A 14,238-nucleotide genomic window follows, 5' to 3' on the forward strand; every position below is an offset into this window, starting at 1 on the left:
ATACTCCAATAAAGATGTTAAAAAAAAAAGACAGATGTATAGATGTACATATATTATATGATCGTATTAATGAAGTCTGTTTTTTTTGTTGTTGATCAAAGCTGAAATCATAATTTTTCCCCTAAATGTGAAAGCTACCTGGATCTATACCCTCAATCTTTGCAGTCTGTCTTCTTCCCTTCCCCTTTCCACCTAACCCCCAACACTTAAAATAATACTTAGTGGAGTGACATTAAGATGGTCCATGTCATTTTAAATACTTGAATTCTTTAAATTAAAGCACGTCATTGAGTAGCACTTAGCAATTTTAACAGTGTCCAGCATCAAACATTTTAGGAAAGAACAGTAACACATCCAGCGGAAACTGATGGCATTTCAGGAGGCAGAAGGTAATTATTAAAATTGGAATGTTTTAAGTTTGAATAAGACCTGGTGTTGACCAGCCTTGGTGCCCTGAAGCCTGAGGCAAATAATGCTCAGGAGGCTCATGAAAGCTGGCTGGAGAGGTGAATCAAGGCATTAACTACCAGTTTGGTGCTTTACCACACTGACGTAGGCTTCTTACTGGGGAGGATAGCACCAGAATCAATTGTAGGATCAAGAAAGAGGAACCTATGAGCACCATGTCAGAGAGATCTCTTTTTATATCTACTCTACTGCCAGCGTCAGCTGTAAAGGCATTTCTAAAGGTAAAGGAGGTACTATAAAACCCATTTGTTTCTCTGTAGTTGAGGCTGCCAGATAGCTCGGAAGTAAAACAGGGTACTAATTAGATGGGATCTTTATTATAATGCTTAGCAAGCAGATCAGACTTTATCATGTATAATCAAATAGCTTCACTTTTAATAAAAGACTGTATCCTCTCAGGTAATGACATACCCTTCTCTTGTAAATTCTCAATTATTTTAATTAAGCCTCTTAATGGCTACTTGGTTAAAGATGATTTTAGTATAATTGGTACTGCTTGTTTAAACCCTTATCTCTGTTGTAACTTGTTTCTTTTTAAACTGTCGCTTATTCAAGCTCTTTACTCTGAAGTAACACATTGTTCTTTTTGCCTAATAATCTAAATTGAAATTTGTGAGGGGATATTTATTCCATTATGTGGAAAAGAAAATATCCCTTTTCAAAGCAAGTATCCCTTTAGAAATTTTGACTGATTCCAAGAGGGCGCAAAAAAATTTGTAAATAAAAGAATTTCTTGAGTTAAGAAGTTGACCATTTTCTTAAAATCATCACTTTCTAATGTGAAAAAATCTGTCATTTAGATGATGGTAATTTTTTAAGTTGGCAAATATTAAAATATTTATATACGTTTGCAGAAATGTTTCCTAAATTTACTGGAGTAGAACAGAATGATTCTTCTTCTAAAGAGAAAGTAAAGGTAAGTTAATTCTTCATTTTTACCTTAGAATTTTAAAATTATGTAGGTTATAGCTCACTGGTATAGTAGTAGCTTTCTTTAAAATTGTTCTTGATTTTATTTACATGAAGAGTTGTCACTCATTTTAATTTGTCAGCTAAATGTTCAAAGATTTCTTTGTAAAGAAGATTGAATAGTGAAATGATTTGGTTACATTTTTCTAACAAGATGTGACTTTTTTATGATTTAGTCAAACAGGTAAGTAGAACAAATTATAGAAATTTCAGCTTAGTCTTGAGAGTCTAAATACAGAGAGAAGGTCTTGGTGTCCCCATGTGCGTACCAATTACCAACTATTCATTTTTAGCACATCTATGTTTGATTAGTAGTTGACATGCTTTAAAAAGGATAAAAGTAATTTTATCTTTTACTACTAATCCTCATAAAATTTTTAATCCTTTGTACCCATCCCAAATATAGAATTACAGGTGTATACCTTTTATTAAATCATAAACTTACTTAACAACATCTAACTCTAGGTTAGGGGAAATACAACATAAATAATACTGTCTTGAAGTATCTCTTAGTTGTGAGAAGAGAGATAATCATACCGTTAAGAGATTGTATAATTAGTGCTATAATCATCTATATTCATAATATATTGAGAAAATAAAGGAGGAATATATATATACTGCCTGAAGGAGGGAATGCTTAAAATGGGTTTTAAATTATAGGGAAAGGGAAGAAATGGTTAGTATATTGACATGCTGATTAGGGACTTACTTTTTTAAACAGAGGTAGTAGCAGTAAGAGAGAGGGCGGGGGTGGGGGGTGGGGGAAGCACAGGAGGTGTGTTCAGGGAAATATGGTAGCAGAGGGTGTTTGTATGGGATTAGTTGGCTTTGGAGATATAATAGGGAGGGCTTTGCACACCTAGATAAAGTGTTAATATTTAATTTGTTAGGTAGGCGTGAGCTCTCACCGGTTTTTGAGTGGAAGGAAGATCCAGATGATCTGTCTGCCATAGGTATTAGTGGAATCAGAAAATTATGTCAAGTTATGAACAAACTTTGGAATAATTCTTAGTACATAGCACATAGAATGCTATGTTTATGATCTGTTTGTGACCAAGTGTTTTTCAGTGTCACTCACTGAAGAACAAAATGCTCATTTAAGACAAAAGAGGAAATATATTTATAGGATCATGAATAAATGCACATATTTGTGTGTTTCAGAAAGTGTTGTTTTGCTGATTTAAATCTCAGCATTTGCCTTTAAGCTTTGGGCTTGGGTCTGTATTATTGTTGGGATAAACATTCCTATGCCCTTTGTTTTATTCAAACTAGCATAGGTATTCATACACTTGCCTTATCGGCTCACTCACTCTAACCCCTTTATTAGATGGAGAAGGAAGATTGTCTTATTCATCTCTGTACTATCTATAACTCAGAGCTTAGTAGACAAGGTACCTGGGCTTTGGTACTGTAACTTAGCTTGCCACTGAATAGATGTGAGATTTTAGGTTAAGTTACCTTCCTTATATCTAAGTCCTATTGTAAACTGTAAATGGGGATAATAATTATACCAAACTCATAGGATTAGTGTGAGAAATTAAGAACTATATAAAAGGCTTACCCTGGTGCCTTGCACATCGTAAGTGTTAACTAAATATTATCTATTATAATACACTTTTTCTTAATAAGTAGTTAACAAGAGTTTGGAATCAGAATTTGTTGATAGTCTATGGCTCAACCATCATGTTATTCTTTTTTTAAACACCCCTCCTTTTATATCTATAATTCACTAAGGAAAAGGGGGTAAAGAAAGTGGATTAGTCTCTAGATTTGGTATAAAAGCTCAGTTTTTATTTTCAGTAGATCACAGGAAAGCATTTGAAAATAAGCAACACTGTTTAATAACATGTATAAGTCTATGTGTACTAGCAACTAAGATCATAGACTTTGACTCTGCTTATAAGCTATATAATGGCCAAGTTATTTAATCGTTCTAAACCTTAGTTTTCTCATTTGTAAGATAGTGATATTTATACCTTATAAATTCGTGTGACTTAATTTAATATCATATTCAAAGACAGTATTAAATTATATTCTATCCTCTTGTGTTTCTGTTTTCTTAGTTATACTTCTTGTGTGGTTAAGCTCTGAAAGATAGTTTTGTTTAACTTTGTCTTAGCGGATACAATCATCTGTGCAATATACAGCCTCTGGGAAAACTAGTCTTGTTCATCAGACTACATGTTCAGGTGGAACACCACCAAATCCCTACCAGTTAGTATTTAATTATCAAGAATCAGAATGTTTACAGAGTGTGGAAAACATTTCACCTTTACAAATTCTGCCTCTTTCAGGTAAGAAATTAAGAAGTAAATGACTGTGATTGAACAACTGACTTCTAAATGAAAATGCCAAGATTATCTTAAATGTTATGTATCTGGAATACTGACAATCATAACTAGTAAATTCCAGGTTAGAAATAATCCCTGAAGCATATTGCTTTATACCCCAAGGTACTCATTACATTTGAATGAAAGAAAATTGTATGTGCAGTTCACACACAACTTACTTTCATACAGATTATATACATTGGCATGTGAGCCATGCATAAAAACCTGTCACTGCCATAGCTCATAGCAAGCTCTGAGCAGACTTGCGAAATGTTGCTCTAATTTCCATGATGTCTGTGTGGGTTGGAAAGGTAGATTAGAATAGGGAAAAGATAGAGATTCTATAGGTAGAGAAATGAAGTTATAAACATTAAAAACAGTTTACAGTTAAAGAAACTTGGGCTAGAAATACTTGCCTAGTGGTGCTTCCTATTTACTAAAAACATATTCTAAAACTGGAAATTTTTGTATTTTTAGGTTCATTTGACTTTATAAATGTCTTATCTGTTAGTCTTATCAGAAGTGAACGTATCACCTTTCTCAGCCTGGTCCTCCTGGGGATGTGTGGCACAGGAGCATACTTCTCTGATAGTGATGAGCCCAGCTTATGGAGTGCCTGAACTTTGAGACACAAATGTGTTCAGGCCTAGACAGAAGCAGATGTGAATATTCCATATCCATGTCTCCTTCTGTCTAGACTGCTCCCTGGCCTTCCAATGGCAAGGGTTTCTCCAAAACAGAAGAAATTTCTAAGCTGTTTTACTGAAGGACAGATTAGGAGGAACACAGAAGTTTTGATCCTCCTTTATTGCTTCCAGTAAACGCTCCCTACTATTCTGTGTTTGAGTATTCCGTTTTGCATTTAACTCGAGTTATAGCTCTTGACTCTGGAGAAGGAGTGGAGATCAAGAGAAAAGGCAACACTGGGGGGCATCCCAGGAAGAAGTATAAACAAAGATCCAAAGTATGAAATATTTATAGCCATTCTTTTCTGGAAAAATATTTTCAAGGTACTCAGGAGAATAACTGAAGATGTAGTTGTTCTAGGTCATAAATTACCTTAAATACCAGTGCTACATTTGGATCTTTTATTTTGCACACAGAAAGTAGCTTCAAACAAGAGCATAACAAAATCAGATTTTACATTAGGAAGAGATTGCTGCTTGCTGTGTAAGGGATGGACTAAGATGAAGATGCTCTGATATAATTGGGACCAAGTAAGGAAGCTGGGTGCTATAGTCTAGGAAAGAAATTATGAGGACCAAAACTAAGGCAGTACGTACAGAAAGGATGTGGCTAAATTAGATATTTTTGTGGCAGAATTACTAAGCTTTATTAGAATAAGTGTCTTACCAGAGTATTATCCAACAGTTGGCTTGAAAATAAGAGACATTGTTCATTTTGGACATGTTTAAGATGCTGCAGAATATCTAATTGGAAATACATAACTAGAAATAGGTTTCTGGAACCAATAGGGTGTAACAAGAACTACAGTTAGGAATTACCAATATGTAGAAGCTACTTGAAGCCATGAGAATGAAGGAAAATGTACAGAGCAGGAGGAGAAAGGTCAAGGACAAAATTCTGGGTAACCAAACTCCCTCTCTGTAAAAGTAGAAAAAATTAATAAGTTAAAAGAAGAGGTAATCAAAGCTAAGAGGAAAAGGAAAAATGGTATAATAGAAGCCCAGGAGATACGTTTTTCGAAGGAAATCATCATCACGAGTATCATGTCCTACTATATACAAAGCCTTAAAGTACCGTGAGGAATGAGGAGAGAAGATTAAAATTGGCAATGTGAGATTTTTTTGCTTTTACAAAAGCTTCTTTTATGGCTACTGTGATTGAGATGGAAGCAGATTCTTGTAAACTGAGAAGTAATGGAATCTGAATGTAAACCAGTCTTTCAAGAACTTTATTGAAGAGGATGGGAAGATAGCTGTGGCTTTAACAGGAAGATAGATATTTTGTTTTTGTTTTTTTAAGACTGGGAGAGAGGTTGTTTTGTTTTGAATTTTGAAATCGGCGAGATTTGATCGAGTTTGGAGGTCAATCGCAAAGAACCAGAGTAGGGAAAAGTTGCTGTTTTCATTATAGTAAGTTCCTAGGACAATGATAGGGATAGCTTTGAAGAAGAATAAAGACATTGAAAAATAATGGAAATAATGCAGTCAAGATGGTCTTTTGTTCCTATTTTAAGAAAACGTCCTATCTATGAAAAGTCAGGCTTTAAATATCTAAATCTTCGTTCAGGTTCCGTTTCTTGTATTCCTTCAATTTCTGTTTATACGTGATTGTGAGTAATAATATTGTGTAAAGAGGAAGTTTGGATGATGCTGAATGGCTGTTCTAACTGCACTTAAGCAGATTTTTCAGAACCAAAGTGGTTTGCATTTGCCAACTGTAGGTGGCACTATGCCCAAGAGAAACTGCAAATATATATAAGCTATAAAATGTATATAGAATTTTACTTTTCTGGAGTGTAATCTTGGTGGAAATAAATTAGAGTACATAAATTAGAGTTACATAGAGTACATAAATGTATGTTAGAGTACATAAATATTTAAGAAGTTGAAGTTTTTAGTCATGAAGGATTACTAAACTTTATAATTTATCCTTCCAGAGCTCTTTAAAATATCTTCACTCAGTTGTATTAAGAAATTTTTTTAAAAAAAACTTATGCTGTCACATCAATGTGAATTAACATGGCAAATGAGAAGGTAAATCAAGGAGTTTGCCGTCTAGTAGGAGAAGTAAACAACTGGTATATAAAGTAAAAATAGGGACTTCCCTGGTGGTGCAGTGGATAAGACTCTGCACTCCCAATGCAGGAGGCCCGGGTTTGATCCCTGGTCAGGGAACTACATCCCACATGCATGCCGCAACTAAGAGTTCACATGCCGCAACTAAGGAGGCCACCTGCCGCAACTAAGACACCAAATAAATGAATATGTCTGTGGATATGTGTGTATGTGTATATAAATTTTTTTAATTAAAATAAAGTAAAAATAATGTGCCCTAAAAGAACCCAAAATGAAATTTAAGGAGATGAGGAAGGCAGAATTACCTGACCTCTTTGAAAGATGTGTATTGATGTATAGTAGGATCAAAAGGCATTTTGGTTAGAGGGAACAACACGAATGAGTGTATTCAGGTGACCAGTAATTCAATGTAATTAAAGCTTTGCTTGAATAAATAAATAGGAATACAGGGAAATAAATTTGGGAAGGTAGATCAGGATCAGATCATAAAGAACCTCAATACCTAGAGACTTTTGGACTTAATTATAATAGTATAGTCAGTGGGGAGCCAATGAAGATTTTTTGAACAGAGTGTGCTTCAGTGTAATTACTCTGCCAATATTGTGTAGGTCAGTTGGAGAGATGGGGAACAGAGACCAGAGAAGGAAAAGACCAACTGGGCTGTTGCAGTAGTACAAAAAAATTAAGTGATGGAAAGAAAGAAAAAGGTATAGTTGAAAGAAATCACAAGAGTGGAGTGAGCAGGTCTGCAAAAGATGAATATATGCTGGGTTTTAATAACAAAGGGGTGTATAAGCTTTGGTGGCTCAGAGGATAGTGGCTGGATACTGGTCCAGGTTGACAGACCTGGAACACAGATGAAGAACAGATGTCTGAGGAAAGATGAGTTTTGTAGTGTTTTGAGGTGCCAGAGGGCATCCATATGAAAATGTTTTTCCAGAGAGTCGGTCCCTTGACACACTTCCCTTGGCTTCTGTGACACTCTTCTCTTGATCATCCCATCTCTGAACGTTCTTTACAGACACCTACTTTATCTGCCTACCTTTAATGTTGATAATACTCTGAGTTACATCCTTAAGCCTCTTTTTACTTTACTACAGGCTTTTCTAGCTGTATTCCAACGCATAGGCTTACTAAGCTAGGACCTCCCCCTCAGCTCTCATAGCAATAAGCTTGGAGAAGACCTCCCTTTACCCAGGTATGCCATACATTGATCATTTTCTACTTATTATGGCATGTAAAAGGTTGGAAGGCAGCAATCTATACATCGTTCCTGGATGATCTTCTTGGAGTCTATGACTTCTAGTCTCATTTTTACAACTCAAGCATCCAAGCCCCAGGCATGTTTATACAACTCTACTGAATACCTTAAACAGCACATAGGCATGTCAAATACAGCATGTCAAAACTGAATTTCCCCCTTTTAATTCCTACATTTAAATCTTTCCTCTTTAGTTCTTAATAATGGCATTGTCACCACTTACTAACTTAGAGTCAACAAACTGAGTCGTTTAGAATATACTTCTCTTGACATAATACTCTTTCTACTTCTTAAATAATATCTGATCCCAGGCAGAGAGGGGATGTAGTTCTGTACTTAGACTTTTTCTCCCTATTTTTCCATTCCCTGTTGAACTGAGAAAATAGGTGCATTGGGCCACATAGGAACACACAAATTTAAACTTTGTTCCTTCATTCATCCGTCCACTGACTGTTTTGTCTCACCCTCCTGTGCTCACTCCTATCCTTTAGTGTTCCTCCCTTCTTCAAGCCTCACATTCAACTAGTGTGATTTAGCCAGAGAATCAAAGGAATTGATGGGTGATAGAAGCTTAAATGTAAGTTCCTATAACTCTAAGTGGCCAGGATTTTATGAGCTTGAGCCAATTAACAAAAAGATAGCAACTCAAGTTTTCATTTTTCTCCTCTGTCCTTTTGCTACTAGTTAGGACCTATAGACAAGAGCTGGAGAGACCTGAAACAGAAATGACCTAATTAAATTTCATACACCAGGATGCTTTTGGTCACAAATGCAGAAAATTCAGCTCCAAACTGGCTTACACAAGGAATTTTGTTATCATACATACTGTAGTCCAGAAGTAGGTCAGTCATTTAGACATGTTTGACAAAGGCTCAAGCTCTATTTCTGAAATTATTTTCACCTGTAATAAATGAAATATTTGTATGAAAGCTTTACAGTCAACAGGATTGTGTGGTTTGTTCTCTTCACCTCAAACAACATTTTGCATTTCTTACTCCTATTCCCCACTGGGTAGTTTAGGTGTCTGGTATCTTCGTTCTTCAATGCTTTGTATTTTCTTTGTTCTCAATTTGGCTACCAGGAAGCATCTTTCCTTAGAAGCCCTACAGTGGCTTAAGGCCTCCTCTTTTCTAAATGATTCACTGGTGTGGGGGTAGGATTACCATAATTAGCTTGGCCAATGAAGACCCATCTCTGGAGCTGAGGTCAGTTTACAAGCTGAAAGACTGCTATACCATGGGGAAAGCTAAAATAGGTCTTGGTAGGTGAGCCACAATGTCAGCTATACTTTATGCTGACAAAAAAGAAGAAGAAGAAGAAGAAAAAGAGAAGAAATAAAGGAGGTAAAATTTCAAGTGAAAATGTTTATTTTACAGTATTACAATTCTCCAACTAAGAATACTCCAAAATTAAGCGTAAAAAAACTAGTTATTTTATTTTCATAGTTTCTGACCTGGTGGGGGGGTGGGGGGGTGGTGGAAATGTCAAATTCTGGAGAATCAAGATGAAATAACTTGACTATACTATTCTAAAAATGTGTGCATTAGATAATCCTGAACAACACTTGAATGGCCTAACTGTGATGCATCAGTCCGGTGATAATGACACAGTGGTATTAGAATCAGAATGTCAAGTTCCAGTGCAAAAGGTAAGAGTAAAGTTATTTTTTCTCACAAATATTGGGGGATTTAAAATTGAATATAGAAATGGCATGGAGGTATTTTAAGCCCTAATTTGAATGAATTTTGGATCTCTAAGCCTAATTTTTGCCTACTTATTAAAAAAAAAAGTTAACCTGTGAGCAACACTCTTTCCCACCCTCTACCTTCAGTCCCCATATTTGTGTTTAATTGTAAATTCTATAATGCTGGTATTTGCCAGCTATCCTGATTTTAAAACATGTTATAAAACTATCTTTTAGAATCTGTTGTAGGTGATTTCCTCATGGAGTCTTTGGTGCACTTAAGCTCAAACCACACATTGATCAGTCTTTCAACAAGTATTCTAGATGTTTGGTATACATTAGATACACCAGGTACTATTCTAGACATTTGAATCTAGTAACTATCAGAAATGGACTATGAATGAGATATTCACATATCCCCTCTTTTTTCTCTCCCTCCCTTCCTTCCATTCTTTCCTTTCTTTTTTCCTTGTAAGTACTTCAGAGGACAAATCTTACTGCTTGGGCACACTTAGGAATATCTGACATTTCACCATGAGGAGCATATTGCTTTGGCCCTTGTTTTTTCTTATTCTTAGAATCTTTGACTTTCTTACATACTGCTCTGCTAATAGTTATTATCATCAAAGATGACCTATGTTTAATATGGGTGTTTTGTTATTGATAAGAACCATTTAAAAAGTACCTTTCCTGGGAATTCTCTGCTGGTCCAGTGGTTAGGACTCCTTGCTTTCATTGCCGAGGGCGCGGGTTCAATCCCCAGTCAGGGAACTAAGATCCTGCAAGCAGTGTGGCCAAGGGGGAAAATAAAAAAACAATAAATTTTTTTTAAAAAGTGCCTCTCCTGATATCCAGCATAAATTTTTTATTGTTATTGTTTTTTGTTTAAACATTGAAAGTGTCATCTGTCCCCTTTAGGATGCAAAGAATAAAGCAGCAGAGTTTCTCAAATATTTGGTTTACTGTGTACTAAAATCTTTGTTTCTCATTTAACAAAACTGTAATTTTGACTGACCCAAAATAAATTTTGAAAACAGTAAGAAAATTTTCAAAAGGGCAAAGATTACAGCAAAAATAAGCAGCAAAACATCAAGTATATGTCATACCATTGAAGTTTGTGTTAAAGGTAAAAGTGACATAAGTCTACTCTCTGTTGATTTCTAATGTCTAGCATATAGTAAGAACTAGAATGTTGAAAGCTTGAGGAGGAATGGGATTATGTGGCTTGTTCTCTTCACAACAAACCGTTTCCATTCTTTTTTTTTTTTTCTTGATTTTAAACTGTTTCCATCCTTGACATTATTTCCTACCGTTGCTCACTCACTATCAGCAGTGTTATTACCACTTACTGGAAAAAAAAAAGGCTACAGAATTTTGGTGCTAGAACAGATCTTTGAGAATTAGTCTTTATGAACAAACTGTGGCCCAGACAGTTCAAGCATCTTGCCCAAAGAAGAGCTGATACTAAAATAAAACATTTCAACAAGCTCCCAACCTCTGTTGTTTTACTCAGAGCTCTAGCTTTGCTGTTCGTCTCTTACTTACCTCTGCCTCAAGAAAAGGTATCCCTTCTTGCCAAGACTTCTCTATCTCTTTTCTTCATTTTCTTTCATTTAACAGATTTTTGTGGAGCTCTCCTGCCATCTCTATAGTCTCTATTATTCCTTTTGTCTTATTTCTCCACTACCTGTTTACATTTTAAACCAGGCTTTCTCAACTATAGCACTATTGACATTTTGGGCTGGATAAGTTTTTGTTGGGAGTAGGCCTGTACATTGTAGGATGCTTAACAGGAACCCTAACCTCTATCTACTAGATGCTAGCAACACCCTTTCCCCTACCACTACGTGACAACAAAAAACTTTGCTGACATTGCCATAGGTCTTCCCTGGGCAAAGGAGAATCACCCCAGTTGTGAAGCAGTACCTTAATTTTACCTAGAATCCAGCTGTTCCCCATTCCTGTAATTTGTCCTATCAGAGGAACCAATGATGTCTAAAATTGCTGCATCCCTCCCAAAGTCTTGATAGGGTAAGGAGTCCAGGGTCTTCTACTACTTCTCTCTCTGGTTGAACATCCACTGTGGTGATTTCAGTTACAGTCTCTCTGCAGATGACTCAAATATATAGTTCTAGACCTGACATCCTGTGAGTTTTAATCATTTTTGATTTCTCAGTCCCCTACAGCCAAGGAATTGCTAAATTCTCTGGGTTTTACTTTCAACATGTTTCCTTTTCCACTTCTGCCTCAGAGACCAGACCTCATTGCTTTCAGTCTGAGCTCTTTGTAATATTTGTAACTGGTCAGACTAACTTGAAACCTTCCTTGTTCTAATCCATTCTGCTTTTAACATTCTTACACTGTTCCTCCTGATGTATTGCTCTGATCACATTACTAATATGTATGAAACCTTCAGTAGTTTCTAACTTTGACTCCAGAGTGAAGATTAAACACCTTTACCTTATGACTCCAATCTAGCCTTTCAGTCTTAACTATATATGCCTTGTAATTCACTGAAATTGAACTCTTCATTTCTCCCCGGATATATCTAGTAATATCTTTAGTTATGATTTTCTTTCTTCAGTGAGGAATGCTTTCCATCCTCATCTCTGCCTGTCAAAAGTCTTCTTATTCTTCTCTGTGATGTCTGAAAAACTGTACTGTACTCCAAACCCAATTATGAACTTTTTTGTTTTAGGATCTGCCAAAATTTTATTGCAATTAGATAGACATTTCCGGGATCAAGCCAGAGACCAGGGTTTCATCCTCCCTTTATTTCCTATTAAGTATACTACCAGGTATTACCTGTTCTGTTTCAAATCTCTATCTGAAGGCAAGATTCTTTAACTAACTCAGTAGAAAAATGAAGTCTGGAACTAGTATTTAGCCCATTCCATGGGTAAGAACGAAAACAGGTTTTATTGGCAGCATACAGGAAAGACTTCATAAACACAACTGGGTGACCTATGGTGAAGGTCTTGTGTGTACAGTAGGGGTGAGATTACTTCAGGACGGAAATTAAAAAGGCTTATGGAAAAGTCTTGTCATAAATTTTCTTTTGCTTTACCTGGGACCCTGGACAAATTTCTCCCTAATATTTCATGGAAATAATATGAAAAGAGGAATCAAGCATAATTATTAAGGAGACATTTATCAAAAAAAATTTAAACAGAGGATGTTCAGGTATTGCATTGTCGTCTTTCCTTACCCCAGATAAGTAGGCTAACTCTTTTTTTTAAATTGAGGTATAACTGATATATAATATTATTAGTTTCAGGTATACAACTTAATATATTGAGAAATGATCACCACAGGAAGTCTATTCTCTCCCTCTCCCAACATAGTTAAAATTTTTTTTCTTGTGATGAGAACTTCTAAGATCTACTCTAAGCACATTTCAAATGTACAATGGAGTATTATTGACTATAGTCACCATGCTGTACATTGCATCCCCAGGACTTACTTATTTTACAGCTAGAAGGTTGTACCTTTTGACCTTCTTCACTCATTATGCCCACTCCCCACTCCCCCTCCTCTGGCAGCCATCACTTTGTTCTCTGTATCTATAAATTTGGGGGGTTTTTGGGGGAGTGGTGTTTCTTGGGGTTTTTTTAGATTCCACATATAAGTGAGATCATATGGTATTTGTCTTTCTCTGTCTACTTATTTCACTTAGCATAATAAATGCCCTCAAGTTCCATCCACGATATCCTTGGTTTTTTGTGGCTGAATAATATTCCATCATGTATATATGCCACATTTCCTTTTTCTGTTTATCCATTGATGGACACGTGGTGTTACTTCCAGATCTTGGCTATTATGAATAATGCTGCAATGAACGTGGGAGTGCAGATATTCTTCAAGATCCTGATTTCATTTCCTTTGGCTATATACTCAGAAGTAGGATTTGCTGCATAATGCGGTAGTTCTACTTTTTTTTTTTTTCTCGGGTATCTCTATGCTGTTTTCCATAATGGCCATACCAATTTAAATCCCCACCAACACTGTACAAGGATTTCCTTTTCTCCGTGTCCTCACCAACAGTTGATAATTGCCATTCTTATAGGTGTGAGGGTGATATCTCATTGTGGTTTTGATTTGCACTTCCCTTATAATTAATATTCCCTTATGATTAGTGATGCTGAGTACCTTTTCATGGACTTGTTGCCCATCTGTTTGTTCTCTTTGGAAAAATGCCTATTCAGGTCCTCTGCCCATTTTTTTTCAGTTTGTTTGTTTTCCTGCTGTTGAATTTTCTAAGTTCTTTATATATATCTCTTATCAGACATATGATTTTCAAATATTTCCTGCCATTCAGTAGGTTGCCTTTTCATTTTGTTGTTGGTTGCCTTTGCTAAGCAGAAGGTTTTTTAGTTTGGTGTAGTTCCACTTGTTCATTTTTGCTTTTGTTGCCTTTGCTTTTGGTGTCAGATCCAAAAAGTTATCACCAAGATGGATGTCAAGGAGCTTACCACCTATGTTTTCTTCTAGGAGTTATAGTTATGGTTTTAGGTCTTATATTCAAGTCTTTAATCCGTTTTGAGTTGATTTTTACATACGGTATGAGATAATAGTCTAGTTTAATTCTTTTGCATGTGGCTGGTCAGTTTTCCCAATACCATTTGTTAAAGACACTGTCCATTACCCATTTTACATCCTTCACTCCTTTTTGTTTGTTTGTTTTTGTAGGTCATTTTCCTTTATTTTAAATGTAACAGAAAGTTAAATTTTCCAATGAAATAATAATGAGGCTACTGGCTCTCT

General features: G+C 35.8%; 1 protein-coding gene across 3 annotated transcripts in view; it reads left to right on the plus strand.

The window, feature by feature from the left end:
* The window catches only part of BRDT (bromodomain testis associated), a 60,159-nt gene that overhangs the window by 32,847 nt on the left and 13,074 nt on the right, over positions 1-14,238 (plus strand). For all 3 annotated transcript variants that reach the window (XM_079909301.1, XM_079909300.1, XM_079909299.1), the window contains 3 exons: positions 1,323-1,384; positions 3,557-3,731; positions 9,338-9,438. In XM_079909301.1, coding sequence (XP_079765427.1) covers positions 1,323-1,384; positions 3,557-3,731; positions 9,338-9,438 — 338 coding nt within the window. The remainder of the gene's footprint in view (positions 1-1,322; positions 1,385-3,556; positions 3,732-9,337; positions 9,439-14,238) is intronic.

This window comes from Stenella coeruleoalba (assembly GCF_951394435.1).
Source record: "Stenella coeruleoalba genome assembly, chromosome: 1".
In the NCBI taxonomy this organism is placed as follows: domain Eukaryota; kingdom Metazoa; phylum Chordata; class Mammalia; order Artiodactyla; family Delphinidae; genus Stenella; species Stenella coeruleoalba.